The sequence below is a fragment of the Entelurus aequoreus genome, linkage group LG17, assembly GCF_033978785.1.
Source record: "Entelurus aequoreus isolate RoL-2023_Sb linkage group LG17, RoL_Eaeq_v1.1, whole genome shotgun sequence".
Taxonomy (NCBI): domain Eukaryota; kingdom Metazoa; phylum Chordata; class Actinopteri; order Syngnathiformes; family Syngnathidae; genus Entelurus; species Entelurus aequoreus.
In genome coordinates this window covers 12473657-12501648 of record NC_084747.1, presented here as the reverse complement: position 1 = coordinate 12501648, position 27992 = coordinate 12473657, and the positions used below count along the sequence as shown (strand labels likewise).

The 27992-nt window shown below is 39.9% G+C and overlaps 3 protein-coding genes and 1 pseudogene across 6 annotated transcripts; 3 read left to right on the top strand and 1 right to left on the bottom strand.

Moving 5' to 3' along the window:
• Nucleotide 1: 1 nt before the first annotated feature.
• On the top strand, nucleotides 2-27498 carry LOC133632371 (gastrula zinc finger protein XlCGF57.1-like). 2 transcript variants are annotated; one of them, XM_062024760.1, is made up of 2 exons: nucleotides 2-283; nucleotides 23547-27498. In XM_062024760.1, the coding sequence occupies exons 1-2, from the start codon at nucleotides 169-171 to the stop codon at nucleotides 25349-25351; spliced, it is 1920 nt and encodes a 639-aa protein (XP_061880744.1). In that variant the 5' UTR covers nucleotides 2-168; the 3' UTR covers nucleotides 25352-27498. The 2 variants fall into 2 exon arrangements, with proteins under 2 accessions (XP_061880744.1, XP_061880745.1); XM_062024761.1 differs by lacking the exon at nucleotides 2-283 and adding an exon at nucleotides 20327-20602.
• LOC133632446 (zinc finger protein 33B-like) lies at nucleotides 4041-5256 on the top strand. Its single transcript, XM_062024857.1, has one exon. The coding sequence runs from the start codon at nucleotides 4357-4359 to the stop codon at nucleotides 5254-5256; it is 900 nt and encodes a 299-aa protein (XP_061880841.1). The 5' UTR covers nucleotides 4041-4356.
• On the top strand, nucleotides 12502-19239 carry LOC133632407 (E3 SUMO-protein ligase ZBED1-like). Of its 3 annotated transcripts, none has more exons than XM_062024814.1 (8): nucleotides 12502-12784; nucleotides 15243-15414; nucleotides 15502-16038; nucleotides 17552-17696; nucleotides 17946-18177; nucleotides 18273-18386; nucleotides 18465-18551; nucleotides 18660-19239. In XM_062024814.1, the coding sequence occupies exons 3-8, from the start codon at nucleotides 15705-15707 to the stop codon at nucleotides 19026-19028; spliced, it is 1281 nt and encodes a 426-aa protein (XP_061880798.1). In that variant the 5' UTR covers nucleotides 12502-12784; nucleotides 15243-15414; nucleotides 15502-15704; the 3' UTR covers nucleotides 19029-19239. The 3 variants fall into 3 exon arrangements, with proteins under 3 accessions (XP_061880798.1, XP_061880796.1, XP_061880797.1); XM_062024812.1 differs by having other exon boundaries at nucleotides 14285-15414; XM_062024813.1 differs by lacking the exon at nucleotides 12502-12784 and adding an exon at nucleotides 13856-15154.
• On the bottom strand, nucleotides 22469-22577 carry LOC133633006 (5S ribosomal RNA; annotated as a pseudogene).
• Nucleotides 27499-27992: the final 494 nt, after the last annotated feature.

The window sequence follows — 27992 nt, the reverse complement described above, 5'->3', positions numbered from 1 at the left end:
AAGACCGAGGCAATGGTTTTTCGAGGAATTTTCAAATTCACGATCTTAAAGTCATATGATTCACAGAAAATATAGCAACAAATATCTCAATTGGTATTTCCCAAAGCCACGAAACGTGCATTGAGTTTGGAGCGATATCTGAAGTGAAGATTGAAGACGTGATAGAAGATGGACGACTACTGCTATGCTAAGATGGCGACGTCCGCTAAAAGAGAACATGAAAGAGAATCAGCGCCACCAACTTCCAGCAAATCACCAACGGAGATAAAGACGAAAGATGAAGGTGAGTGACTTGAAGTTTTGTCGTTTGAATTTCAAGCCCTTAAAGTCGAAATTAGCCGACCTTGTTGAAGAATGTAAAGAAAGAGCCGCCATGATTGTTAGCTTGAAGAAGGCAGTGGAGTTCACATCAGAGGAGATGAAAGAATGCAAAAGTCAAATGAAGAAAGTGGAAGAGCAAAACAAGCGCTTGTGTAAAGAAAATAATGATGTGAAAGAAGAGATGTTGGGGAAGAGTAAGAGATGTGCAGTGTGTGAAGAGAAGACTGGACCACATGTCTACATCAACGTGCAGAGGATTGGAGGTAATAAAGAACAAGAAAATAAAAAAGGTATGCTTTGTTCAAACACTAATGGTAAAATAAGATAGCTGGTAGTGGTTTTGTTGTACTGTTGAGTTCAAATTTGAATGGCAATAAAAAGAAGTCCAAGTCTAAGTAACAAATATCTGAGCCTCTTTAAATATTTGTATTTATTTCCAGTTCTTATCTTCTTGTTTTTCTAAAAAAGTTGTATTGAAATCCTTTGGTATGATATGTTTTAATAACAGATAGTTTATGTTAAAAATGTGCCTGAAATTAAACAAAGCCCCAAATTCGAAAGGACAACATTCACCAGGGTGTGACACGAATATTCAAGAAACGGAATTCCGAAAAATTTAAACAGAAAACCTGAAATAGATTAGTTTTTCATTTTAATTTATTGTTACTATGATTTTTATTTTACGTGTTATTTATTTGTTACTAATGTATATCTGGTTGTTCTTTTAGATCATATTTAAAATTGAGTTATGGTGGTACTGTTTTTACATTTTCAAATGAATAAATAATTTAGTTATTTATTGTGGTTCCAAAAGCACTCAAAATAATTGTTATTATTATGTTTTGCCATAATTGTCCAGCCCTAGACGAGGTAATGGAAAAGACTTCATGATAAACTATGTATCACGGTACTTGAGTCACGATACAATAGTCTATTGCAATATTGTGACATGGAGTTTTAATGCCATTTTTACAAAGTCACTGAAAAATCAAAATAAACTACTTAAAATGTATGTTGTATATATGTTTACTTGATGACAGTTATTATTTATTGGACAAACTGTGTCAAAAACAAAGTAAATAAAATGATCATTGCATGTGTACAGAAAGTGGATCAACTTTCTTGCATTTAATATTTACAAAAAATTTGTCTACTTTTTAACTACAGACTTCTTTGAGATAGATATGATCTTTTTTTTGTTTTGCGATGTATTTTAAGATTGACTTTTTCCCCACTGTTAGTTTGTAGTATTCTATTGTCCATCAAAGCAGAAGTTTTGTACTTTCTGTAATTCTAGCTGAACTTTTCTGAATCTATGACAAGTCATTTAAACATTGATCCATCATTCTGGCAAGGCACTAAATGAATGGCCATGAAACCCTTCACACTAGGGTTGTCCCGATATTAGTAATTTTACAAGGTTAAAATATAAATTAAAATACATTGAACACATTGGGCTTTTCTTGTTGCACTCAAATAACAATTTACAATTTTCCATATTACTTATAGTCTGCCATAATCATTGATTAGATTAGAATAGAACATAAAGTTTTACTGACATTCTATTAAATTATTCATGATTTATGGTTGCCACTCTTGGTCTGTGCTTTAAGAAAAATACAATTATTAATTAAGTACTAAAAACAAAACTATGGATATATGTGCACAGATAAGCCATGTAGCAGGTAAAACACATTTATTAAAGACAAAACACAAATGGTAGGAGTTTGTTACAAAATGTAGTCATTTCACTTGCATTAGTTGACTGCTAATTGGGCAGTTTTAACTGCGCTAATATTTGGCATCAAGTTCTACGTATCTACATGTGCACAGCAGGGGAGCTGGTTAACTTATGAGAGTAGTATGTGTGTTTGTGAGAATGTCAACGTGTTGTCTGAGTGACGTCAGTGAGTGAGCGGGCGAGTAAAGAGAGAGCAGCAGGACAGGTGTAACAACTACATTATACCTGTCACTATTTAAACTCCTTGTGCAGATCTGAATGCTTATTATTTAAATGTTGACCTAAGTCTGAAGCAAAGGTGGTAATACTAATCACCACATTTGGCAAGGCGTGTTTTAAAGCAGCTGTTGTAAGAGTAGCGTATGTGTGTGTGCTCCTTTAAGAGTGGCAGTATGTGGGGTGAGTGACGTGAGTAAGATTAGATTAGATTAGATTTGATAGTACTTTATTGATCCCCGAGGGGAAATTAGGTGTTCAGTACAATCCCATTCAAGATCAGACAAAACATTACAGGGAGACAGAAAAAGGATCGCTGATGGGTCAGCCAGAAAGTCCCTGCCCCTTTCAATAAAAAGGTGAGAAACAAGTATATGTCGGGGACCGGGGGGGAGAGTAAACAAATATTCAGTCAAAGGCTGAGGTCAAGGAAAAAAACCTCATAGCCATAGCACACATAAAGACGTTAATCAACAAAACTTGTGACAGAGGGGAGGGTGAGGGGCCATGAAGGCCAGTCACTGCTGTAAGCATCGCTGCTCTGTCCATCGCCCCAAAATAAATAAGCAGAGGTGTGTGTGTGTGTGTGTGTGTGTGTGTGTGTGTGTGTGTGTGTGTGTGTGTGTGTGTGTGTGTGTGTGTGTGTGTGTGTGTGTGTGTGTGTGTGTGTGTGTGTGTGTGTGTGTGCCCATCGTTCAGGGTGAGTTGTTGTTGTGTCTATAGGCCCGGAGTCGCTCTGCAGGCAGTGCAAGCAAAGTTCAACTCCCAGGTGTTGTTGAGGAGGGAGGGAGGGTAGTCAGAGTGTCCCTCGCTGAGGTGTCCTTCGGGGATGTTTCCCAACAGCCTTTCTTCTGTTTTTGAGCAGCGTCAAGGCCATGTGAGGGAGTCAGATCGTAGATTAGGAATGTTGTTTTCCAAGCAAGCAGACATTTTCATGGCCTGTCTTCTCTAAGCGTCCATGCCAGCTCTCAATGCAATTTTTCCAATCCAGCAAGCCTCTCTATGATGTGATCCATCTTGCCATTTAGTTCAGAAATCGCCACAGTCTGTGATCCCACAGCTCAACAAAAGCCTTCCTTTGTGACCGACAGCCTTTGGGCTCCTTGTAAGTGAGTGGGCAAGTAAGGAGAGGTAGTGGTAGCATGTGCAGGAGTGTTAATAGCATGGTGGATGTCCGGTTGTGCTCTGTGGAAATAATAAATAAAATGACCAAGTTGTAACTAATTGACGGCCTCGTCCTTCCGACCAAAGAGCGGAGCTTTATGGACCCAGTGTTACCCCCGACAAAACATGGGCCCTAGAGGGAACGTGTCCCCTGCGCTCCTCGACCACGGTCTGGGAGCCGACAAACAGGAAAGGTGTAAAGCAACCCTTGCAGAGCGGCGGCTCCCTGTTTAAAGTGTCACCTTTATTGTTAGTTTAGAAGCCCAAATACCTCCATATTGCACTTCACGCACCCTCTTTATTAACCAGTAGAATTGTCCTTTGTTGCCTTTCTTCCTCTCCACCATGTTATTGCTTGTATGCACTTTGTGTGTGCGTTTTGACACACTCAACATCATGCGCCTCGGCTCTGTAGTCACCGCCGCACAGTGGCATTCAGATGAATGAACAGTACTGGTACTTTTCAAAGGTGGTATAGTACAGATTTCAATTGATTAGTACCACAATACTTTATTAGTAGCAGTATACTGTACAACCCTACTACACACACATACAGTACATAGAAGAAAGTGTGTTTTTGTTGTTTGTGTCTTGCAGACGTCCAGCAGCTGATCGGTAATCCAGAAGAAGTTTCCCCTCAGTTAGGGGGGAGCTCCACTTTGAAGCAGGAGACTCCACAACCACCCTTCATTAAAAAGGAAGAGGAGGAACTCTGCATCACTCAGGAGGGAGAGTGTCTTCTAGGACGAGAGGAAGCTGATTACACCAAGTTTCCACTGAGTATTCTCTCCGTGAAGACTGAAGATGATGAAGAGAAACCACAAGTAGACAACCTCGTAGCTCCACTAACAGATAGTGAGGCTGAAGACGAGGTTGAAGAACCTTTGAGCAGTGATACAGACTGTGAAGGTGATATGAGGACTCACACTGACAACAAACACTCTGAATGCTCTACAAAGAAGAGATGTGAAACATGTTTGAGCTGCTCAGTTTGTGCTGAAAGTTTTACTAAAAAGAGCCATTTGACTCAACACATGAGAACACATATGGGCGAAAAACCATTTAAGTGTTCAGTTTGTGGCAAAAGCTTTTCTCAAAGTAGCTTTTTGACTCAACACATGAGAACACACACAGGTGAAAAACCATTTAATTGTTCCGTTTGTGACAAAAGCTTTTCTCGAAATAGCTCTTTGACTGAACACATGAGAACACACACAGGAGAAAAAACATTTATTTGTTCAGTTTGTGGTAAAAGCTTTTCTCTAAATTGCCGTTTGACTGAACATATGAGAACACACACAGGTGAAAAACCATTTAAGTGTTCAGTTTGTGGCAAAAACTTTTCTCAAAATAGCATTTTGACTCAACACATGAGAACACACACAGGTGAAAAACCATTTAGTTGTTCAGTTTGTGGCGAAAGCTTTTCTCGAAATTGCCGTTTGACTCAACACATGATTACACACACAGGTGAAAAACCATTTAAATGTTTAGTTTGTGGCAAAAGCTTTTCTCAAAATTGCCGTTTGACTCAACACCTGAGAACACACACAGGTGAAAAATTATGTAATTGTTCAGTTTGTGGCAAAATCTTTTATCAAAATACCTCTTTGACTCAACACATGAGAACACACACAGGTGTAAAACCATTTAACTGTTCGATTTGTGGTGAAAACTTTTCTATTAAGAGCCGTTTGACTGAACACATGAGAACACACACAGGTGAAAAACCATTTAGTTGTTCACTGTGCTGTAAAAGGTTCACATATAATGCAGATGCAGTAAAACACATAAGAACACACAAGGCAAAATAAAAAACTAGCTGTTTAGTTTGTGGTATGTTGCTCATATGTGGCGACATCCACCCTACCCAGAACCTCCTCACTAATTCTTTCACAAATATCTGAGGTATTCATACAAATTTGCATTATTTGGAACATAATCTTATCTACTCATGACCCCATGTCTTCTCTGTATCTGAAAACTTCCTGAACAGTAAGAAAGATGATGCTTCAAGTGCTTGGTTACTCCTTCTTCAGTCCAGGGACCTGGGGCCTCATGTGTCAAGTTTGTGCATGCTCACAAACCTGCACTACACCCTTTTTGTTGAGATGTATCAAAACTGACGTTGTGATGCTGGGTAACTGTTTGCATAACAAGCTGCCAACTTCTACTTCTCAGACTGATTGATGTGCAAATCAGAGACATATGAACAATTAACCCCAACTACCCACAACCCAACCCCCACCTCCCTCGACATTCGGGCATAACAGGTTCAATCCGGCCCGCGAGATGAGTTTGCGAAGTGTAAAATTCAGCTGCATTTTTTTAATGAATGAAACTGCTGTTTTAAATGTGTCCACTGGATGTCGCAATAGCAATTCTATTAGGCAAGCAAATAATTTATACCGGGGCGAGCAAGTATACCAAGCAAGAGGTACACGGTAAAGCGGGGCTGTGACTCCTCCCCCTCGACCAAACGTAAAACAGGGGTAAAATAACCAACCAGTAACCCCACTTAAAATGCAGCATGAGACACTGCACACTGACGTCTCACACACACCAGACAAAGCACTACACACAGCAGACACAATGTCACAAGCTCCCCTAGCCTCGAACACAGAGCAAGACAAAGATTTAAAGGATGATACTAACATTGCGTCCTTAAAGAAAAATTACATTAACGACAAAATAGAGGAAAACACAAATAAGCCACGTAAGCTCTGGAAAATCCTCAACAACCAGCTTCCTGGTTGCAGCCAGGAACTAAAAACCAGACTCACCAACATCAACATCAAGGAGGGTGACTCCCTCATTACAGATAAAATGGAGGTAGCAAGCAGACTTAACACCTTTTTCACCAGCATAGCCACAACTCTAGTCAACAAGCTGTCCCACCACTCTGGTCGCTTTGGTGTAGAACACATTAAAGCCTTCTACAGAAAGCTAGGAGTACCCAACAACAATTTCAAATTAGAAATGGTCTCAGCTGACGAGGTGCTTAAAAAATTGAGCGCGCTCCACCCAAACAAGGCCACCGGCCTTGACAATATCCCCTCCAGATTCCTCAGGGACTCTGCCACCACCATTGCCCCAATCATCACGCACATAATAAACCTCTCATTTACACAAGGCCAAGTACCAAAATATTTTAAGATAGCAAGAGTAACTCCCCTCTTTAAAAAAGGAAGCAAATTAGAACCTGGCAACTACCGACCTGTTTCTATTCTCAGTTCCATTTCGAATGTAATGGAAAAAATAGTTTATGAACAGGTCGATAGATACCTTGCCACTAATAAACTCATGTACAAATTCCATTCCGGCTTCAGAACTAACCACTCCACTGACACATGGCTTCTCTATCTGACCGACCACATCAAACATGAGGTGGACGCGGGCAAATACTGCGGCATGGTCATGCTGGACCTTCAGAAGGCCTTTGACACCGTTAACCTGTATGACCATAAATTATGGGGTTCCCCAGGGATCCATCTTGGGGCCTCTCCTTTTTATCCTATATATAAATGATTTTGTAAACTCCTCCGAAACTTTTAATATAATAATTTTTGCTGATGATACAAATTTGTTTACCTCACACAGGAGCCTCCACGATCTCCAAGAAACTGTCAATTCAGAGCTTGTGAAAGTGGATTCCTGGTTCAAATGCAATAAGCTCTCACTTAATGTTAATAAAACAAATGTTATTCTATTTAATTCTAATAAAAACCGGACAAATACTGAGCACTGCCATGTCAATATCAATGGGCAGGAAATACAGAGAGTGTACTCCACAAAATTCCTGGGGGTCATCATTGACGAATACCTCAATTTCAAATGTCACATTAGCCATCTGTTAAACAAATTATCTAAATATGTTGGCCTGTTCTTTCACCTTCGTCATTATCTTCCTCTGTATGCTCTACTTACCCTATATAAAACTCTCTTTGAACCACATCTAAACTACTGTAATGTCATCTGGTGTAACACCTTCCCTACCTACCTTCACAAATTAGAATCTATGCAAAAGAAAATCATACGGGCCCTATCATGGTCCAAGTTTAATGCCCCCACTCGACATATATTTCATAAATATAATCTCTTAAGACTGACAGAATTCAATATTCATCAAAATGCTTGTCTAACCTATCAAGTAATTCACAGGCTGAATCTTAGGCTCTGTAGCTTGGTTCCTATCTACCATCCCCAGCATGCCCACAACACTCGTAACTTAGATCTGATATCAGGTAAACATCGTCTACTGGCTTGTACCGATCGAAGTGTTGTATGCAGGGGACCTAAGATTTGGAACCGGCTTAATGAGAGCCTTAAGATACGGTATCCATTCTCCAACTTCAAAAAGAAACTGAAAACTTACCTATTAACCACCTATCTCTAATGCCTCATGTGGGGTTGACTACTGTTGGGTTTTGCATGGTCGAATGAATGTATGTGTGTATGTGTATGCGTGCTTTAGTACTATCATCTTGTGTTTATCCATAGCGTTGTTGTTTTTTGTTTTTTTGTTGTTTTTTTTTTGTTGTTGTAGTGCTTGCTACCATTTTTCATCATGCCATATATAAACTGTCCTCTGGTCCCCCTGTCAAAAGCTTCTTCTAGCTTATTTGGGGGACCCTTTCACTTACCAATATCTTTAAATGATATTCACTACTATTGCAATTGTTGTATGGTATTGTGAATAAAACTTGAAACTTGAAACTTGAAACTTAACCACGCTATACTGTTGGATAAGCTCAGAGCAATCGGATTTGATAAAACCTCATGGAGCTGGATGCAATCTTACTTGGAGGGGAGGGAGCAGGTGGTAAAGGTGAACGGCACCGTGTCCCCCCCTCTCAGTAAGCTGTGGAGTCCCCCAAGGCAGTATATTAGGGCCTTTACTGTTCCTAATATACATAAACGACATGTCATCAGCATGCGACTGTGAATTGTTCTTGTTTGCGGATGACTCTGCCCTGCTGGTATCCGGCAAGGACAAGTCACAGGTGGAGAAAATCCTCAGTGCTGAACTCTGTAGAATTTGCACCTGGCTCGCTGACAACAAGCTATCCATACACTTGGGTAAAACGGAATCCATCCTATTTGGGTCCCACATCAACCTTAAGAAAGTCAGTGACTTCACTATAAAAGTGGGTGACATTGTTATCACCAGGAAAGATGAGGTCACCTACCTAGGTTCCATTCTAGAGGCTAATCTTTCCTGTGATAAAATGGCAACCAAGGTCATCAAAAAGGTCAGCCAACGAACGAGATTTCTCTATAGAATCTCCTCTCTGGTCAACAAAAACACCATGACGATTCTAGCAGGAACTCTCATTCAACCTTTTTTCGATTACGACATGCACCTCCTGGTACCCTAGCTCCTCCAAAACCCTCAAATCTAGACTCCAAACATCCCAGAACAAGCTAGTCAGATTACTACTAGACCTCCACCCCAGATCACACCTCACTCCTACCCACTTCTCCAAAGTGGGCTGGCTCAGGGTGGAGGACAGAGTAAAACAACTTGCACTGAGCCTCGTCTATAAAATCCGCTACACCTCCCTGATACCGAAGTACACGTCAAACTACTTCCTTAACGTAAATGACCGCCATAACCACAACACCAGGGGGAGCTCCACTAACCACGTTAAACCCAGATTCCGATCTAACAAAGGTCTTAACTATTTCTCCTTCTATGCCACATCAATGTGGCATAGAAGGACATGTGTAAAAGAAAGGGCATTTCTATCCTCCTTCAAAACCGCACTAAAAGAACACCTCCAGGCAACTTCAACCCTAAACTAACACCGTCCCCGGATTGTTAATAATCAAATTTAAATAATCAAATGTAGATACTTTTTCTTATGCTTTCTGATCTCTCTCTCTATGTCCACTACTTGCTGTACATATCCTACCAAGTCAGTCCTACACTGTTTCAATGTCCATTTCTCTGATGATGCAATTGTTGATGACTGAAGTGTTGATAACAACCAAACCTAACCCCCCCATCCACATCCCACACCCCGGATTGTAAATAATTCAATGTACATACTCTGATGATTATCTTGTGTGATGACTGTATCATGATGATAGTATATATCTGTATCATGAATCAATTTATGTGGACCCCAACTTAAAGAAGTTGAAAAACTTATTCGGGTGTTACCATTTAGTGGTCAATTGTACGGAATATTTACTTCACTGTGCAATCTACTAATAAAAGTCTCAATCAATCATTCAAATTGACATGAAAGAAGTGGTAAACAACATGCCAGCTAGCAGTGTGTACATGTCATGGTTGAGAGAGCAGCTAAAAGAGGACGCTGATTGTTCGGAAGTAATGTCATATTGTCAGAGGGAGTGGCCAGAATATAGTAGACTTTCAGGTACAGTTAAAGTATATTTGCAGTTCAGTTCAGTTCATTTCGAACATGCATACGATATAACACACAATTCCAGTTGTTTCATTACAGCACGTCCGAAAAAGAGTAGTTTTGGGATATAATTAAGATAATGAAGGATGAAGTGATTAAGAAATGTTTAATATAATTATGCTTGTGCCTCTCATTGTGTGTTCTGAGTTCAGTTGAAACTGGGTGAAAGTTCATGCTTCCAACTCTTATCTCCAACATTCTTCACTGGTCACTTGGCTTCTTTACCGAGATCAGAAGGACAAACACCAGACGCTCAGACAAATTGTATTAGAATTGTATCCAATAGGGAATAAATACTTCTGATTATAAGTTTATGCATCGTGTCCTCTTTAAACATCTTCTGGCTCCAGATTAAACGAATACGTCGACAATAGGAAGAAGCAGATCTTATTTAATCCTACCCCTTTTCATACAATAGCAATTGTATCCAATTTCCTTGTTCTCTGTAACAGAACAGTGAACAAATAAATAATATACCATCGTAAGCAAACATATATTTAATACATAAATAATCTGTCTCAATAAAAAATAAAGGAGGGATTAAAAGGGTTCAAGATGTTCATCATAATTCTTGTTTTGTGTACTTTGTGAACACTTGTAGTTTGAACAGTCTCTTAAACTGGATCATATTGGTGCTTTGTTTGATTTCTTTGCTTAATCCATTCCATAATTTACTTTCACATACTGACCTGGTTTTAAGTGTTGTACGTGCATACAAATGTTTTAAATTAAACTTTCCTCTCAGGTTATATTTCTCCTCTTTTGTTGAGAATTGTTGTACATTCTTGGCTAGCATGTTATAGTTTGCTTTGTACATCATTTTAGCTGTTTGCAAATGCACCAGATCGTTGAATTTCAATATTTGTGATTCAATAAATAAAGGGTTTGTATGTTCCCTATATCCAACATTAAGTATTATTCTGATTGATCTTTTTAGTAACACCATTAGTGAATAAAGCACACATGTGTAATTGTTTCCCCATATTTCTGCACAATAACTCAGATATGTAACACTAGCGAGCAGTAGAGAATATGAAGTGATTTTTGGTCTAGAACATGTTTTGCTTTATTCATTATTGACGTGTTTCTTGCTACTTTATGTTGTATATTTTTACACGACATTTCCAATTCATTTTATCATCTATTATTACACCCAAAAATTTGTTTTCTTTTACCCTTTCAATATCTACTCCGTCTATTTGTATTTGTGTTTGACTTTCTCTTCTACTGTTAACAAAAAGCATTATTTTAGTCTTACTGAGATTCAAAGATAGTCTGTTTTTGTCAAACCATCTTTTTAATTTGTTCATTTCGTGCTGTTGTATCATCTGCAAATAATACTAACTTTTAAGTCCTTTGTAACTTTACAAATGTCATTTATATAGAGATTGAACAATTTTGGTCCGAGTATTGATCCCTGAGGTACACCACAATATATTTTTAGCTCTATGGAAGTGTGTTTGCCTATCTTCACGTATTGCTTCCTGTTGATTAAGTAGCTTCTTATCCAGTTCAATGACAATCATCTGATTCCATACCTTTCTAATTTGTTTATTAAGATGCTGTGATTATTTGTGTCAAATGCTTTTTATTTAAAAAAAAGAAAGAATGGGTTTAAGCTAAGGCTGTCAATGTTAATGCGTTAACGCGTGTGATTATTAAAAATAATATATCGCGTTACCATAAATGAATGATGATTAATCACAGTGTTGGTTTTGACCGGCGCAGGAAGACAGTGCGCATTGCACAGGCACAGATGACGTCACACACCAGTGGTAGAGGGATGTGCTCTGCGCCCACTTTCGCTTCAAAACAAACCTCGAAGGAACTTCAGATAAAAGTGAGGTTATTAGTCAATAATGCAGCGACAAACTTTCTTATCATCGGCACACATCAAGTTTAAAATAGAATCAAAGAATCAGGACGCACTTTGTCCTGTATGTTTATTAAGTAAGTGGCCAACAGAGCCCATTATTTTGTTTTCATGTTCCCGGGTTGGCGTAAAAGAAAAAGGTAAATGGTGACGTCACACGGCAGTTTTGACACAGCAGTTTGGCTACAGTCGCCAACACGCACCGAGCAGGCATCTTGTCAGTGCAGCAGATAACTAAAGTCAGTGTACAAAAGTGAAAATAGAAGTGTTCTGCTGTCTATGCTTGCAATAAGAGCAATATTTATGTGAGCGTGTTTGTTTCCTCACTGAGTGCAGTTGGTCCGAGGTCGAGTACAAGTCATCGTTCAATGAGGATATTACTGATAAAAGTCAAGAGGAAAAAACGTCAAAAGGGTGAAATGCTATAATGTTGAAAATGTATACTGGGGTAGTGTGAGTTTCACACTTTCACAACACTTACTTTGTCAAACAACTTGCCGTTTGATTGAACCCACTAAAAGACAGAATACAACATTCTCAATTTTTGTTTCATTTCTATCTCCAAAGTATTTTGATATCAAAAATGTTTTCGCAATAAGGAGCACTTCAATTATGAGCCAGAAATGTAAGAAAAGATTAAAAGGGCCGCTAGTTATTTAAAAGGTATTTTATTTTTTAAAGTGCAGTTGTCGATCGGAAGTTGCAAACTTCTGGCGCATGCGCAAACACATGGAACAGTGGCAAAGCGGAAAGTCCAAGATGGCGGACTAAGCGACGCGGCTTTCCGGAGAAGTTTCACATTTACGATCTTATAGATTCAAAAATAGCATCAAATACCTCAACTATTCACCTTTTCTTAAGCCTACGAAACGGACTTTGATTGTGGAGCGACGGCGTGTTATCTGAAGTGAAGATTGAAGACGTGATAGAAGATGGACGACTACTGCTATGCTAAGATGGCGACGTCCGCTAAAAGAGAACATGAAAGAGAATCAGCGCCACCAACGGAGAACAATCTGAAAAGCGAAGATGAAGGTGAGTGTGTTGCGTTCCCTCATTTGAAAGCTGTTTGAATTCCAAGCCCTAAAAATAGAAATTAGCCGACTTTGTTAAACAATGTAAACAAAGAACCTTGATCCAAAATGGCGGAAATATCTGTTAGAAGTTACCGCAGTAGTAAACAGTAGGCACGCAACGATACTTGGTATAATCCTGCGTGAATCCGCCTTTATTGACCGTGATCCTGTGTTTCAATATTTTTCAATCAGCCTTTTTGTTTGTTTCTGCAAAGCTTCTCATCCTCTGATACAACATGTACTAAAAAACTCAGCAGTCACTTTTTGTTGAAATCATTTTTGAGTTTGTGGATAAAAACATTTTAGCTCTGAAATAATCATTAAACTTGTTTAATGTGTTGGTGCACATTATTTTACAGTACCTCAAATTCAAACTGCACTTTAATGTACTTTTATTAAATATAAAACCGTTACCGTTACACCTCTAGTAAACACAATTATAGATATGAACAAAATGACAGTTGTCAGCTGTGAGCATATATTACCTCCATCAAACATGGCGGAAATGTCTGTTACAAGATACTGTGGTAGTAAACATACTTGCCAACCTTGAGACCTCCGAATTCGAGAGATTGGGGGGTTAAGGGGGTAGGAGTATATTTATAGCTAGCATTCACTGAAAGTCAAGTATTTATTATATATATATATATATATATATATATATATATATATATATATATATATATATATATATATATATATATATATATATATATATATATTAAGAAATACTTGAATTTCAGTGAATATATGTATTTTATATATATATATATATATATATATATATATATATATATATATATATATATATATATATATATATATATATATGCATATAAATAGTATAAATACTTGACTTTCAGTGAATTCTAGCTATATATATATATATGTATTTTATTATATATATATATATATATATATATATATATATATATATATATATATATATATATATATATACATATATATACATAAAAGAAATACTTGAATTTCAGTGTTCATTTATTTACACGTATACACACATAACACTCCTCTATTCATTGTTGTATTTGAAAGTGCAATGCTTTGCAGCCAGTAGCACAGCCTTTGAAGGAGCATAGGTATGGGCAGTGTAATATTCTGGGTTGGAGTCAATAACCAGGCGAGGTGATGAAGTTAGGTCTCTTTACTTCATACTTCAGAACCGACTCCCACACTTGCCGTCAGGGTGCGCAATACAACGTAAACCGTTGGCCAACCGAAAAGTAACCACAGAACACTATACCCAACATTCACCAGGAGATGGCAACAAACAACTTAGATCACTCTATTACAGGCAGCATCTGTGAAATGTAATTTGCAGGAAAGGAGTGAGTTTAGGGTTGAATTGTCCATCCTCGTTCTATTCTCTGTCACTCGTCGTCGCCATGACTGTCTCTTCTTCTTTCTTCTGCTTCGTCTCCTTCTTGCTTATATGAAGGAAAAGCGGACGTGACGACAGGCTGTCCTCACTCAGGTCCGCACGGACCTGGAGGGGGCGTGCCTTAACTCCGGCTGGAATTCGGCAGAATGGTTGTCCCGGGAGATTTTCGAGAGAGGCACTGAAATTCGGGAGTCTCCCGGAAAATTCGGGAGGGTTGGCAAGTATGGTAGTAAATAGTAGGGATGCAACTGTACTCGCTATTATCCTGCACCGGAAAATCTGCCTTAATTTAAATAAAAAGTGATATTAATCGAGATTGGATGGTATATAGTTCATATTTTTTGTTTAGCACTTAGCAATAGTGCTAATTAATTGATCTGCTTATCAGTCAGCTTCTAAAACTTGTAGCTCATCCTCCTTATATTCAGGCTCAAAAATATAAGGTTCTGGATAGGGTTGGGTATCGAGTATCGATTGGAACCGGGACTAACTTTCCGATTCTCCCGGAATCGTTCAAAAGTTAAAATTTCGATTCCTAGTTTCGATACCCAGTCCGCCGACCGGAAAAAAAATATGTCCGCCGACCGGAAGAAGAAGCCGCTGAACACCAACGAAGAAGCACCCACCGCCGGAAGTGTTAGCATAGCCGAGCGAGTCAGTCAAGCTCAAGCATGGATAGCGGGCGTCGGCGGTCGAAAGTGTGGCTTTACTTTACAAAAAAAAATGAAATAACCGCAAAATGTAACACGTGCGACAGGACTGTTTCGTGCTTAGGAGGGTGCACGTCAAACATGATAAAGCACCTCCGACTAGTTCATGGAGTACATATAAATGCGTGTACCGTCTTCGACGCGCTGCGCCAACCGCCCTCCTCTGGCTCCGACGCCCAGCCTGGCACCTCAGTGACTGCACTGCAGTCCGAATCCGGTAAGTAAAACAATATATATGCAATAAATAATGTGTTTTGCACCAACGTTGAGGCAGCTAACAAATTAGCCCGCACATTTTTTCATAGGCAATTTACAACCTGCTAGCCAGGCTCCGCCATGTGCTCGGTGTACTCCGTTCACCGTAGCGGCAATGGGGAAGATGTCGGTGCCACAGATGGAAGAGTGCCACAGAAAGGTCACTGCACACATAATCAAAAGACTGCATCCCTTTTCAGAGGTGGAATCGCCAACATTTAGGTTAGTTAAGCAATAACGTTAGAGCTAAGCTAATTGATACTGGGCTAAACAGTAACAGCAACATTACATGTTTGTTTATGTTTGCAGGGATATGGTGAAAACTCTAAATCCAAAATACACACCACCTTCCAGGGACTACCTGTCTACCGGCATGGTACAAGGTAGAGAAGTGTAACATCATTACAGAGCTCCGTGAAACCAGCTCTGTAGCACTGACATGTGATGGCTGGAGTAGCATCACACAGGACCACTATCTCACCATCACAGCACACTACATAATTGAGGGGGAAATGCAGCAAAAAGTGCTAAAAACAAAGGCTGTGTACAAAGCACAGACAGGCTGTATTGTTGCAGAAGAAATAAGTGATGTCCTATCAGAGTTTGCTATATCTGAGAAAATCATAGCAGTAACGGTAGATAACGTTGCAAACATGTATGTGGCCATAAAGCGCCTGCAGTTTGTGAAACTCTGCTGTTTTGCTCACACACTTAATCTAGCAGCACAGAGTCTATACTCCCTAAATTCAGTGAGTCAGTGGGTGGCCAGGGTCCGAGCCATTGTTGTGTGGATGAAGAGGTGCTTGATGGCCAAGGTAGTCCTCAAAGAGAAGCAAGAACTTCTACGTAAGTCACACAAAGTTCTCTTTATTTAAAGGCCTACTGAAATGATTTTTTTTTTATTTAAACGGGAATAGCAGATCCATTCTATGTGTCATACTTGATCATTTCGCGGTATTGCCATATTTTTGCTGAAAGGATTTAGTAGAGAACATCGACGATAAAGTTCGCAACTTTTGCTCGCTGATAAAAAAAACCCTGCCCCTACCGGAAGTAGCGTGACGTCACAAGCGGTAGTGCTGCTCACAATTCCCCGTTGTTTACAATGGAGCGAGAGATATTAGGAGCGAGAAAGTGACGATTACCCCATTAATTTGAGCGAGGATGAAAGATTTGTGGATGAGGAACGTTAAGAGTGACGGACTAGAATGCAGTTCAAGATATATCTTTTTTCGCTCTGACCGTAACTTAGGTACAAGCTGGCTCATTGGAATCCACACTCTCTCCTTTTTCTATTGTGGATCACGGATTTGTATTTTAAACCACCTCGGATACTATATCCTCTTGAAAATGAGAGTCAAGAAGGCGAAATGGACATTCACAGTGACTTTTATCTCCACGACAATACATTGACGAAGCTCTTTAGCATGAGCTAACGTGATAGCATCTGTCTCAAATGCAGATAGAAACAAAATAAATAAATCCCTGACTGGAAGGATAGACAGAAGATCAACAATACTACTATCAGAGACACCGAACCAAACACTGGACATGTAAATACACGGTTAATGTGATTCGACGCCTGTCGAAGCCTAGCAATGCTGTTGCTAACGACGCTAACTTAACAACGGGACCTCGTCAGAGCTATGATAAAAACATTAGCGCTCCACCTACGCCAGCCAGCCCTCATCTGCTCAACACGCGTGCTCACTTACGTTCCAGCGATCGACGATGCGGTCGGCGGCCCGGAGATGTAGGAAGTCAAGGTGAGGTCGCCGGCGCTAGCGTCTGCTATCCAACAAAGTCCTCCTTGTTGTGTTGCTACAGCCAGCCGCATACACCGATCGCACCTACAACGTTCTTCTTTGCAGCCTCCATTGTTTATTAAACAAATTGCAAAGGATTCACCAACACAGATGTCCAGAATACTGTGGAATTTTGTCGAAGAAAACAGAGCTTTTTGTATTGTGTCCAAAAGGGTCCAAACACTTCCGTGGACCTCGCGACGTCACACGCGTACGTCATCCTCCAAAGGCGTTTTGAACCGGAAGTTCCCCGGGAAATTTAAAATTGCACTTTATAAGTTAACCCGGCCGTATTGGCATGTGTTTCAATGTTACGATTTCATCATTGATATATAAACTATCAGACTGCGTGGTCGGTAGTAGTGGCTTTCAGTAGGCCTTTAACTGTTGTGCACTGACACATAATGACTTTATATGTCTGATCTCTTATTATATTTATGAGCTCTGCAGAGTCATACTTTAGTATGAGTCCAATTTTACAAAAGTATTGTTTGTGTCCTGGGATGAAAAGCATCTGCTAAATGACTTAAAATTGATGTTCTTGTTTTTATCAGAGCTGCCCCGACACTCACTAATACTTGATGTGAGAACACGGTGGAACTCTCTGTACCTAATGCTGGAGAGATTCACAGAGCAGTACCCTGCAATTCAAGCAGCCACCTTGGATCAACGGCTGAGAAAAAATATGGAAAGGGACAGGTAGATTTAGATAGACAAGCTTAGACAAAAAATACTAGTACACACATAATACAAATTCAAATAACAGTATTAGAGTGAATGTGCTAATGTAGGGACTCCCTACATTAGCACATTCACTCTAATGCTGTTCTAATACAAAACACCTAACATATGCACTCCCTACGGGGAGTGCATATGTTAGGTGTTTTGTTAAGAAAAAAAGAGAATATTTCTAACTTGAATCTGTGTTCTTAATTCTTTTTCATACAGACTTGCTCGGCTAACTGAGGAGGACTTTAGAAAAGCTGAGGACTTCATCAGCGTAATGAAGGTGCTCTACACATCAACACTCTGCGTGTCTTCCGAAAAGAGTCCCACATGCGGACAGATTCTGCCTATCCTCAAAAAGCTTGAGGCACACCTGGCTGTAAAAGATGGAGACACAGTCTTTGTGTCCAACCTCAAAAAACAGATTTGGGAAAACCTATCCAAGCGCTACCAGGTAAGTGACTGAGGCAGGGCACCTGGAAAGAAACTGTTGAAAAATAGAAATCTCCTGCGGCTTGTTAAAACATTTAAAGAACATGTGTTTTACAGAATGATGAGATCAGGGCCTTTCTCCAGCTGGCCAGTGCGTTGGATCCACGCTTTAAACATAAATTGGATGATGACACCATCTGGGACCAGATCCAGAGAAAGCTGATTGAACAGGTGAAATGTCATTCATGCACAACTGTTCTTTTCAGCTACTAAAATCTAAGATCTAAATGCTAATTATGTTCTTTGTAGTCAACAGAGGAAGTCTGTGGAGCTGATGGGGACACCATGCAGTCTGAGAATGAGTCAAATGAGGAGAACGAGGATGAGCAGGAGAGTGTAAGTTTAATAGCTGATATTATATAGGTTTTAAATCCAAATGATCGTGCCTTTAATAGAGGTTTTCCCTTTTTTAGTGATAATACTGATGAACCTTTTGTTTTATAGCAACAGCCTCCCTGCAAACTGCCCAAGAAGACTCCCTTGGAGGAGCTGTTTGCTGAGGAAGAGGCACAGAGCATAGTGTCACAGCAGAGCTCCATGTCCATCAAGAAACGAGTGGAGAGAGAGCTGCGGATGTACCAGGACGTTCCACCGATACTTATGTCTGACGACCCTGCTGCATGGTGGTGGAACCAACAAAAGACTTATCCTTTGCTGTCAGATCTCGCTTTCTCCTATTTATGCGTTCAAGCTTCTTCCACACCCAGCGAATGTGTATTTTCCACAGCAGGAGACACTATCTGTCCAGAACGCTCACGCATCCTGCCTGAGAAGGCGGATATGGTCATTTTCCTAAACAAGAACTGTCTCTGATTTTATACTGTACCTGCTGCTAATCTGGACTGGGTTTTGCAAGTTGTTTCTTATTGTTTATTTGCTTTTCTGCACCAGGTTAGCCCATCAGTGGGAGCACGGTAACATGTTTAAGTACCTGCAGCATCATACACTTGTGTGTGTAAATGTGTTTTCATGAGGTTTCCTGCAGCATCATACACTTATGTGTAAAGGTGTTTTCATGAGGTTTCCTGCCGCATCATACACTTATGTGTAAATGTGTTTTCATGAGGTTTCCTGCAGCATCATACACTTATGTGTAAAGGTGTTTTCATGAGGTTTCCTGCAGCATCATACACTTATGTGTAAAGGTGTTTTCATGAGGTTTCCTGCAGCATCATACACTTATGTGTAAATGTGTTTTCATGAGGTTTCCTGCAGCATCATACACTTATGTGTAAATGTGTTTTCAGGAGGTTTTCAAAAATAAAGCTCTCTTGAGGAAAGTGTACCCCTGGGAAAATGTATTCATAATTTATGATATTTATATTCAAGTTCATAGATTTGATATTTATATTCTAGTTGAAAACAGCCCTGTGAGGAATTTATAGTAAAGTTCATAAAAAGTTAATAGAATTAAAATTGATGGAGAATGTCAGACTATTTCGTTCAGAAAGACTGTAGGTTAGCTAGCTCATTTAAAATATCCGAAACATTTTTTTGACCCTGCCTCTTAAAAGAATCGGAATCGAGAATCGTCAGGAATCGGAATCGAAACAAAGAATCGGAATCGTTCGAATTCAAACGATACCCAACCCTGGTTCTGGATCATAATTTGTCCCAAAGTATTCTTTGATGGCACTCATGAAGTCTGCCTTTATTAGTAATAGTTGGTGGTGTTGTTGAAGGAAATAGCGAACGTTGTGATGCTTCTGTGAAAATAATGTGCCACCGTTTGCTTAAAATGATAAAAAATTATGAAAATACGTAAATATTACATGTTATTATGAATGTGCCTGTTATTACATTACATATATACTTACAGCGTGTATATAAAAAGTTGCTGGATATTTTTTTTGGGTTTTTATAGAAGAAATAGAGTGCATCCCCATTACCTGCATTGTTAGCTGACTTTTGCTTGCGTTTATTTACGAGTTAGATTCAGTGATGGGCAGTAGTGCACAACAAGGAGCGACGCTATGTAGCTTAACTACAGTTCCCAGTAGCGTGGTGTTAGCCGAGATCCTTTTTTGAACCCGTAGTGATACCGAACAACCCTACTACACACACACACAGTACATAGAAGAAAGTGTGTTTTTGTTGTTTGTGTCTTGCAGACGTCCAGCAGCTGATCGGTAATCCAGAAGAAGTTTCCCCTCAGTTAGGGGGGAGCTCCACTTTGAAGCAGGAGACTCCACAACCACCCTGCATTAAAAAGGAAGAGGAGGAACTCTGCATCACTCAGGAGGGAGAGTGTCTTCTAGGACGAGAGGAAGCTGATTACACCAAGTTTCCACTGAGTATTCTCTCTGTGAAGACTGAAGATGATGAAGAGAAACCACAAGACGAAGACGAGGTTGAAGAACCTTTGAGCAGCGATAAAGACTGTGAAGGTAAAAATGTTCGAGCTGCTCAGTTTGTGGCAAAAGCTTTTCTCAAAAAAGCTCTGTCTCGACACACGAGAACACACACAGGTGAAAAACCATTTAATTGTCCAGTTTGTGGCGAAAGCTTTTCTTGAAATACCTATTTGACGTGACACATGAGAACACACACAAGAGAGAAAAAAAATTAATTGTTCAGTCTGTGGCGAAAGCTTTTCTCAAAATAGCTCTTTAACTCAACACATGAGAACAAACACAGATGAAAAACCATATAATAATAATAATAATGGATTAGATTTTATATCGCGCTTTTCTATTATTAGATACTCAAAGCGCTCACAGAGAAGTGGGAACCCATCATTCATTCACACCTGGTGGTGGTAAGCTACATTTGTAGCCACAGCTGCCGTGGGGTAGACTGTGTTCTATATATAAATGTAAGTGTTCAATCAATCAAAGTTTATTTATATATTCCTTAATCACAAATTTCTCAAAGGGCTGCACAAGCCACAACGATATCAGGGCAAGAAAAAACTCAACCCAATGGGAATAACGAGAAACCTTTGAGACCGGTGCAATGGACGTAAAGTGGATCTAGTTAATAGTGTGAGAGTCCAGTCCATAGTGGATCTAGTTAATAGTGTGAGAGTCCAGTCCATAGTGGATCTAGTTAATAGTGTGAGAGTCCAGTCCATAGTGGATCTAGTTAATAGTGTGAGAGTCCAGTCCATAGTGGATCTAGTTAATAGTGTGAGAGTCCAGTCCATAGTGGATCTAGTTAATAGTGTGAGAGTCCAGTCCATAGTGGATCTAGTTAATAGTGTGAGAGTCCAGTCCATAGTGGGGCCAGCAGGAGATCATCTTGAATGGAGACAAGTCAGCAGCGCAGAGACGTCCCCAACTGATGCACAGATGAGTGGTCCACCCCGGGTCCCGACTTGGAACAGCTAGTGCCTCATCTGGGGTAACCTAATAACCTCTCCACGCAGGAGAAGGGGGCAGAGCAGAAAAGAGAGGGCAGATCAACTGGTCTAAAAGGGAGGTCTATTTAAAAGCGAGCGTTTACAAATGAGTTTTAACCCTCCTGTTGAAGCGAGACTAATCTGCTATACCTCTCATCATTGCCTCTCGCAGGCAGGAGGCCAGAGACAAGTACTCGATGCCTAGACATCTTTCTAGCGAGATTACAAGTCCTAGCTATGTTCCTCTTTGTAATCTCTGACTGGCTCATCCTAGTGTCATTGGAGCCAACTTGTACAACCATGTTTGTGTAGCTGTCATGGTGCAATTGGCCTGTCGTACAAGTTTACTAGGCCTGCTGCGAGTTAGCTCCCTAAGATTAGCTTCAATGTCAGGTGCTCTGACCTTGGGAATACACTTAATTATGGCTGGTTTGCTAAGTTGTTTGTTTTGGGTGATGGAGACCCCTATGACTATGTGGGCTCTGTACCGAGGATGTCGTTGTGGCTTGTGCAGCCCTTTGAGACACTTGGGATTTAGGGCTATATAAATAAACATTGATTGATGATATGACTAAGGGTGCCCGGTAGCCTGGGGTGTAGGACTAGCTAAAAGGCTAACTCTATTATGCGTCTCAACCGGTTCACATTTGCTTATAGGCCGCTTAGGGCTGCTACAAACTGGGCTAGTCAGCTCGCTACAGCTAATGCTAGTGTCCGCCGCGTCTAAAGTTACGAAATTACTCTGCTCTAGTTGGCGGACAAGGTCCTCTAGTAGGGCCGACCTATCCATGAGAACGGTGCACGAAGAGCAGGGAGTCATACTCACGTTGTTTCTTTCACCGAGTCGAGTTCTTGCTGTCTTCGGTGGTTGCAACGTGTGGCAGTAGGTTCCTACAGACCGTCGCCGCGCTTAAGCTTACAGCACCTGGTATTCCCAGGCGGTCTCCCATCCAAGTACTTACCAGTCCCGACCTTGCTTAACTTCCGAGATCAGGCGTGCTCAAGGTAGTAATGCTGTAAGTCATTAGTTGACTGTGAATTGGGCAGTTTTAACTGCGCTAATATTTGACATCAAGCTAAGCAGCTGTGTGCGCGTCTACGTATCTACATGTGCACAGCAGGGGAGCTGGTTAACTTATGAGAGTAGTATGTGTGTTTGTGAGAATGTCAACGTGTTGTCTGAGTGAAGTCAGTGAGTGAGCGGGCGAGTAAAGAGAGAGCAGCAGGACAGGTGTAACAACTACATTATACCTGTCACTATTTAAACTCCTTGTGCAGATCTGAATGCTTATTATTTAAATGTTGACCTAAGTCTGAAGCAAAGGTGGTAATACTAATCACCACATTTGGCAAGGCGTGTTTTAAAGCAGCTGTTGTGAGAGTAGCGTATGTGTGTGTGCACCTTTAAGAGTGGCAGTATGTGGGGTGAGTGACGTGAGTGGGCAAGTTAGGAGAGGTAGTGGTAGCATGTGCAGGAGTGTTAATAGCATGGTGGATGTCCGGTTGTGCCCTGTGGAAATAATAAATAAAGTGAGCAAGTTGTAACTAATCGACGGCCTCGGAGCTTTATGGACCCAGTGTTACCCCCGACAAAACATGGGCCCTGAAGGGAGCGTCTCCCCTGCGCTCCTCGACCACGGTCCGGGAGCCGACAAACAGGAAAGGTGTAAAGCAACCCTTGCAGAGCGGCGGCTTCCTGTTTAAAGTGTCACCTTTATTGTTAGTTTAGAAGCCCAAATACCTCCATATTGCACTTCACGCACCCTCTTTATTAACCAGTAGAATTGTCCTTTGTTGCCTTTCTTCCTCTCCACCCTGTTATTGCTTGTATGCACTTTGTGTGTGCGTTTTGACACACTCATCATGCGCCTCGGCCCTGGTCGATTGATTAGTACCGCGATACTTTATTAGTAGCAGTATACTGTACAACTCTACTACACACACATACAGTACAGAGAAGAAAATGTGTTTTTGGTGTTTGTGTCTTGCAGACGTCCAGCAGCTGATCGGTGATCCAGAAGAAGTTTCCCCTCAGTTAGGGGGGAGCTCCACTTTGAAGCAGGAGACTCCACAACCACCCTGCATTAAAAAGGTAGAGGAGGAACTCTGCATCACTCAGGAGGGAGAGTGTCTTCTAGGACGAGAGGAAGCTGATTACACCAAGTTTCCACTGAGTATTATCTTTGTGAAGACTGAAGATGATGAAGAGAAACCACAAATAGACAACCTCTTAGCTCCACTATCAGATAGTGAGGCTGAAGACGAGGTTGAAGAACCTTTGAGCAGCGATAAAGACTGTGAAGGTGATATGAGGACTCACACTGACAACAAACACTCTGAATGCTCTACAAAGAAGAGAGGTAAAACATGTTTGAGCTGCTCAGTTTGTGCTAGAAGTTTTACTAAAAAGTGCCATTTGACTCAACACATGAGAACACACACAGGTGAAAAACCATTTAAATGTTCAGTTTGTGGAAAAAGCTTTTCTCAAAATTGCACTTTGACTGCACACATGAAAACACACACAGGTGAAAAACCATTTGAATGTTTAGTTTGTGGCAAAAGCTTTGCTCTAAATAGCCGTTTGACTCAACACATGAGAACACACACAGGTGAAAAAACATTTTATTGTTCAGTTTGTGGAAAAAGCTTTTCTCAAAATTGCAGTTTGACTCAACACATGAGAACACACACAGGTGAGAAACCATTTAAATGTTTAGTTTGTGGCAAAAGCTTTGCTCTAAATAGCCGTTTGACTCAACACATGAGAACACACACAGGTGAAAAACCATTTAATTGTTCAGTTTGTGGAAAAAGCTTTTCTCAAAATTGCAGTTTGAATGCACACATGACAACACACACAGGTGAAAAACCATTTGAATGTTTAGTTTGTGGCAAAAGCTTTGCTCTAAATAGCCGTTTGACTCAACACATGGGAACACACACAGGTGAGAAACCATTTAAATGTTTAGTTTGTGGCAAAAGCTTTTCTCAAAATAGCAGTTTGACTCAACACATGAAAACACACACAGGTGAGAAACCATTTAAATGTTTAGTTTGTGGCAAAAGCTTTTCTCTAAATTGCCGTTTGACTCAACACATGAGAACACACACAGGTGAAAAAACATTTAATTGTTCAGTTTGTGGGAAAAGCTTTTCTCAAAATAGCTATTTGACTGAACACATGAGAACACACGCAGGTGAAAAACCTTTTAGTTGTTCAGTTTGTGGAAAAAACTTTTGTCAAAATAGGTCTTTGACTGAACACATGAAAACACACACAGGGGAAAAACCATTTAACTGTTCAGTTTGTGGCAAAAGCTTTTCTCTCAATTGCAATTTGACTCAACACATGAGAACACACACAGGTGAAAAACAATTTAATTGTTCAGTTTGTGGCAAAAGTTTCTATCGAAATTGCCGTTTGACTCAACACATGAAAACACACACAGGGGAAAAACCATTTAATTGTTCAGTTTGTGGCAAAAGCTTTTCTCAAAATTGCCGTTTGACTCTACACATGAGAACACACACAGGTGAAAAAACATGTCATTGTTCAGTTTGTGGCAAAATATTTTCTCGACATAGCTCTTTGACTGAACACCTGAGAACACACACAGGTGAAAAAACATTTAATTGTTCGATTTGTGGTGAAAACTTTTCCATTAAGAGCCATTTGACTGAACACATGAGAACACACACAGGTGAAAAACCATTTAGTTGTTCAGTGTGCTGTAAAAGGTTCGCACATAATGCAGACGCAGTAAAACACATAAGAACACACAAGGGAAAATAACCGGTATGTTGCTCATATGTGGCGACATCCACCCTACCCAGGACCTCCTCGCTGCTTCTTTCACAAATATCTGAGGTATTCATACAAACTTGGATTATTTAGAGCATAATCTTATGTACTCATGACCCCATGTCTTCTCTGTATCTGAAACCTTCCTGAACAGTAAGATAGATGATGCTTCAAGTGCTTGGTTACTCCTTCTTCAGTCGAGGGACCTGGGGCCTCATGTGTCAAGTTTGTGCAGGCTGCACTACACCCTTTTTCACTGCCAAGTTGAGATGTATCAAAACTGACATTGATGCATAAGTGATGCTGGGTAACTGTTTGCATAACAAACTGCCAACTTTTACTCCTCAGACTGATTGATGTGCAAATCAGAGACATATGAACAATTAACCCCCAACACCCACAACCCAACCCCCACCTCCCTCGACATTCGGGCATAACAGGTTCAATCCGGCCCACGAAATGAGTTTGCAAAGAGTAAAATTCAGCTGCATTTTTTAATGAAAGAATCTGCTCATCTAAATGTGTCCACTGGATGTCGCAATAGCAATTCTGTTAGGCAAGCAAATAGTTTATACCGGGGCGAGCAAGTATACCAAGCAAGAGGTACACGGTAAAGCGGGGCTGTGACTCCTCCCCCTCCACCCAACAGGAGTAAAATAACCCATCAGTATAGTTCTGTGAAAATGATTGTCTTCTGTGCAAATGTAAAGAAAGTGAACAGTGTGTGATTTACTGCAATATTGTCAGTCTTTTAACTTTTTATTTGTGCTTTGTTGAAATTGTTCACACATTGCACAGCTTTTATTTTTCTATCAATACACATTATGTCTAGAAGACAGGAAGTAGCTCAACACTCTTGAATAGTTTCTACCTCAGTTTGTATGGTTTGTTGACTTAGCACAGGATTAATATGTGGAAATGACAAATGAGGTAGTTGATACATAGAATAGTTTTTATTCATGCTTTATTTTGTTTTTTGTTCAACCCTAAATGGGTTGTGACTTAAAGTTTAATTGCTTTGTACAAACACTGAGATTAAGTCTAAATTCATTGTATTCTTCAAGGTGTTTTTGAAAATGGACCATTTGTTTCCTCTCAATCAGGGGTGTCCAAACTTTTTCCACTGAGGGCCGCACACGGAAAAATTAAAGCTTGTGGGGGCCATTTTGATATTTTTCGTTTTCAAACCATAACAAAATATATGCATTTTTTATTTATTTTACCTTTAGGGGTCCCGGGGACCATAAAGGGTCTCAGTCATATAAATGTTAAAAAGTCAGATTATTTTTTTTTTAAAATTATTTAACGCTTACAGTAAATCTCTATATCAACTTCAAGTTGATATAAAGTAATACAATTTAAAAAAAATGTTTTATGGCTTTTCTGTCAAAAACAACTTAGTTTTTTTTATAGTAAAACTGAAATATGCAGTATTTAGTAATTAGAGCCCTAAAAGATCAATAATGCAGGGCACCATTGATTTTAATTATTTCATATTTTTGAGTAATCACAGTGAAAAGATAAATAAAAAATCACTAAATATATTTGGGATCCAAAAAGTGCCCCACTCATAAAGTGATACATTTTTATTAGGTTTTTCTTTTACTTTCAACACTTAAGTTACGAGATCAACTTCAGATATATCTGTCGATTTTATGCTTGAACTATTATTTTGTTTGTTTTATGCGCTTTTGTCAAAGAAAACTTTGTTTTTATATGGCTACTACACAATATATGCAATATTTACCACATAAAACATTTTAAAGTGAAATATTTGAAGTAATTGGAGCCCTGAAAATAATTAATTAAAACATGGATTTTTTTTTCTTTTTTTTTTTTTTTGAGCAATTGCAAAAAAAGAAAAATGAAGAAAGACAAAAGAAAAACAAACAGCCTGCATGGCAGCTTTTGTGTCAACATTGCAACTTTTTCACATTAGATGTCACCTCATTCCACATTTTTATTTTTACAATAGTATTTCTAGAATGTGTGGTGGGCCGGTAAACAATTAGCTGCGAACCGCAAATGGCCCCTGGGCCGCACTTTGGACACCCCTGCTCTAAATGTTTAACTAACTTGAAGTGTTTTGTCGAGAGGATTATTTGTGATATGTACATTTTCAGAATGTGCTTGTTCTATTTTGGGCCGAAGTAAAATAAAGAAAACAATCTGAAGTTGTCGTGGTCATATTTTTTATGAGTTGGCGACTTGTCCAGGGTGTTCCGTCCAAATGCAGCTGAGATAGGCTCCAGCGACCCCAAAAGGGACAAGCGGTAGAAAATGGACAGTTGGATGGATTTTACCCGTCCGGCCCACATGGAAATAGATTTTCCTCCATGCGGCCCCTGAGCTAAAATGAGTTTGACTCCCCTTGTACGAAAGCCAATTGTGTGCCGTTAATCAGTTCTGTAACGTTCCTGTGCCTTTAAGTTGGTGGGTCAATCTGTGATGTCATTTCCCCTTTTAAGCAGGTCTTTGTCAGAATAGCCCGTTTTCGATCAATGGTGGCAGCCAGCCTTGTGTGTGTTGACGACTAAATACCACACACAAACACACACATTCACATCCACCTTCCAGCAATAAAGATGATTCAAGGATTCTCTGGCCGGAATCTGTCCATCGTGTCCCAACT

What these genes read in the sequence shown, in the direction of transcription:
- LOC133632407 (XM_062024814.1), top strand. Translation starts at nt 15,705, where the DNA reads ATGCAGCAAAAAGTGCTAAAAACAAAGGCTGTGTACAAAGCACAGACA. An exon ending in ACCTATCCAAGCGCTACCAG is followed by an intron (nt 18,178 to 18,272) that starts GTAAGTGACTGA and finishes TGTGTTTTACAG; the next exon opens with AATGATGAGATCAGGGCCTT. An exon ending in ACGAGGATGAGCAGGAGAGT is followed by an intron (nt 18,552 to 18,659) that starts GTAAGTTTAATA and finishes TTTGTTTTATAG; the next exon opens with CAACAGCCTCCCTGCAAACT.
- LOC133632446 (XM_062024857.1), top strand. Translation starts at nt 4,357, where the DNA reads ATGAGGACTCACACTGACAACAAACACTCTGAATGCTCTACAAAGAAG.
- LOC133632371 (XM_062024760.1), top strand. Translation starts at nt 169, where the DNA reads ATGGACGACTACTGCTATGCTAAGATGGCGACGTCCGCTAAAAGAGAA. An exon ending in GATAAAGACGAAAGATGAAG is followed by an intron (nt 284 to 23,546) that starts GTGAGTGACTTG and finishes TGTGTCTTGCAG; the next exon opens with ACGTCCAGCAGCTGATCGGT.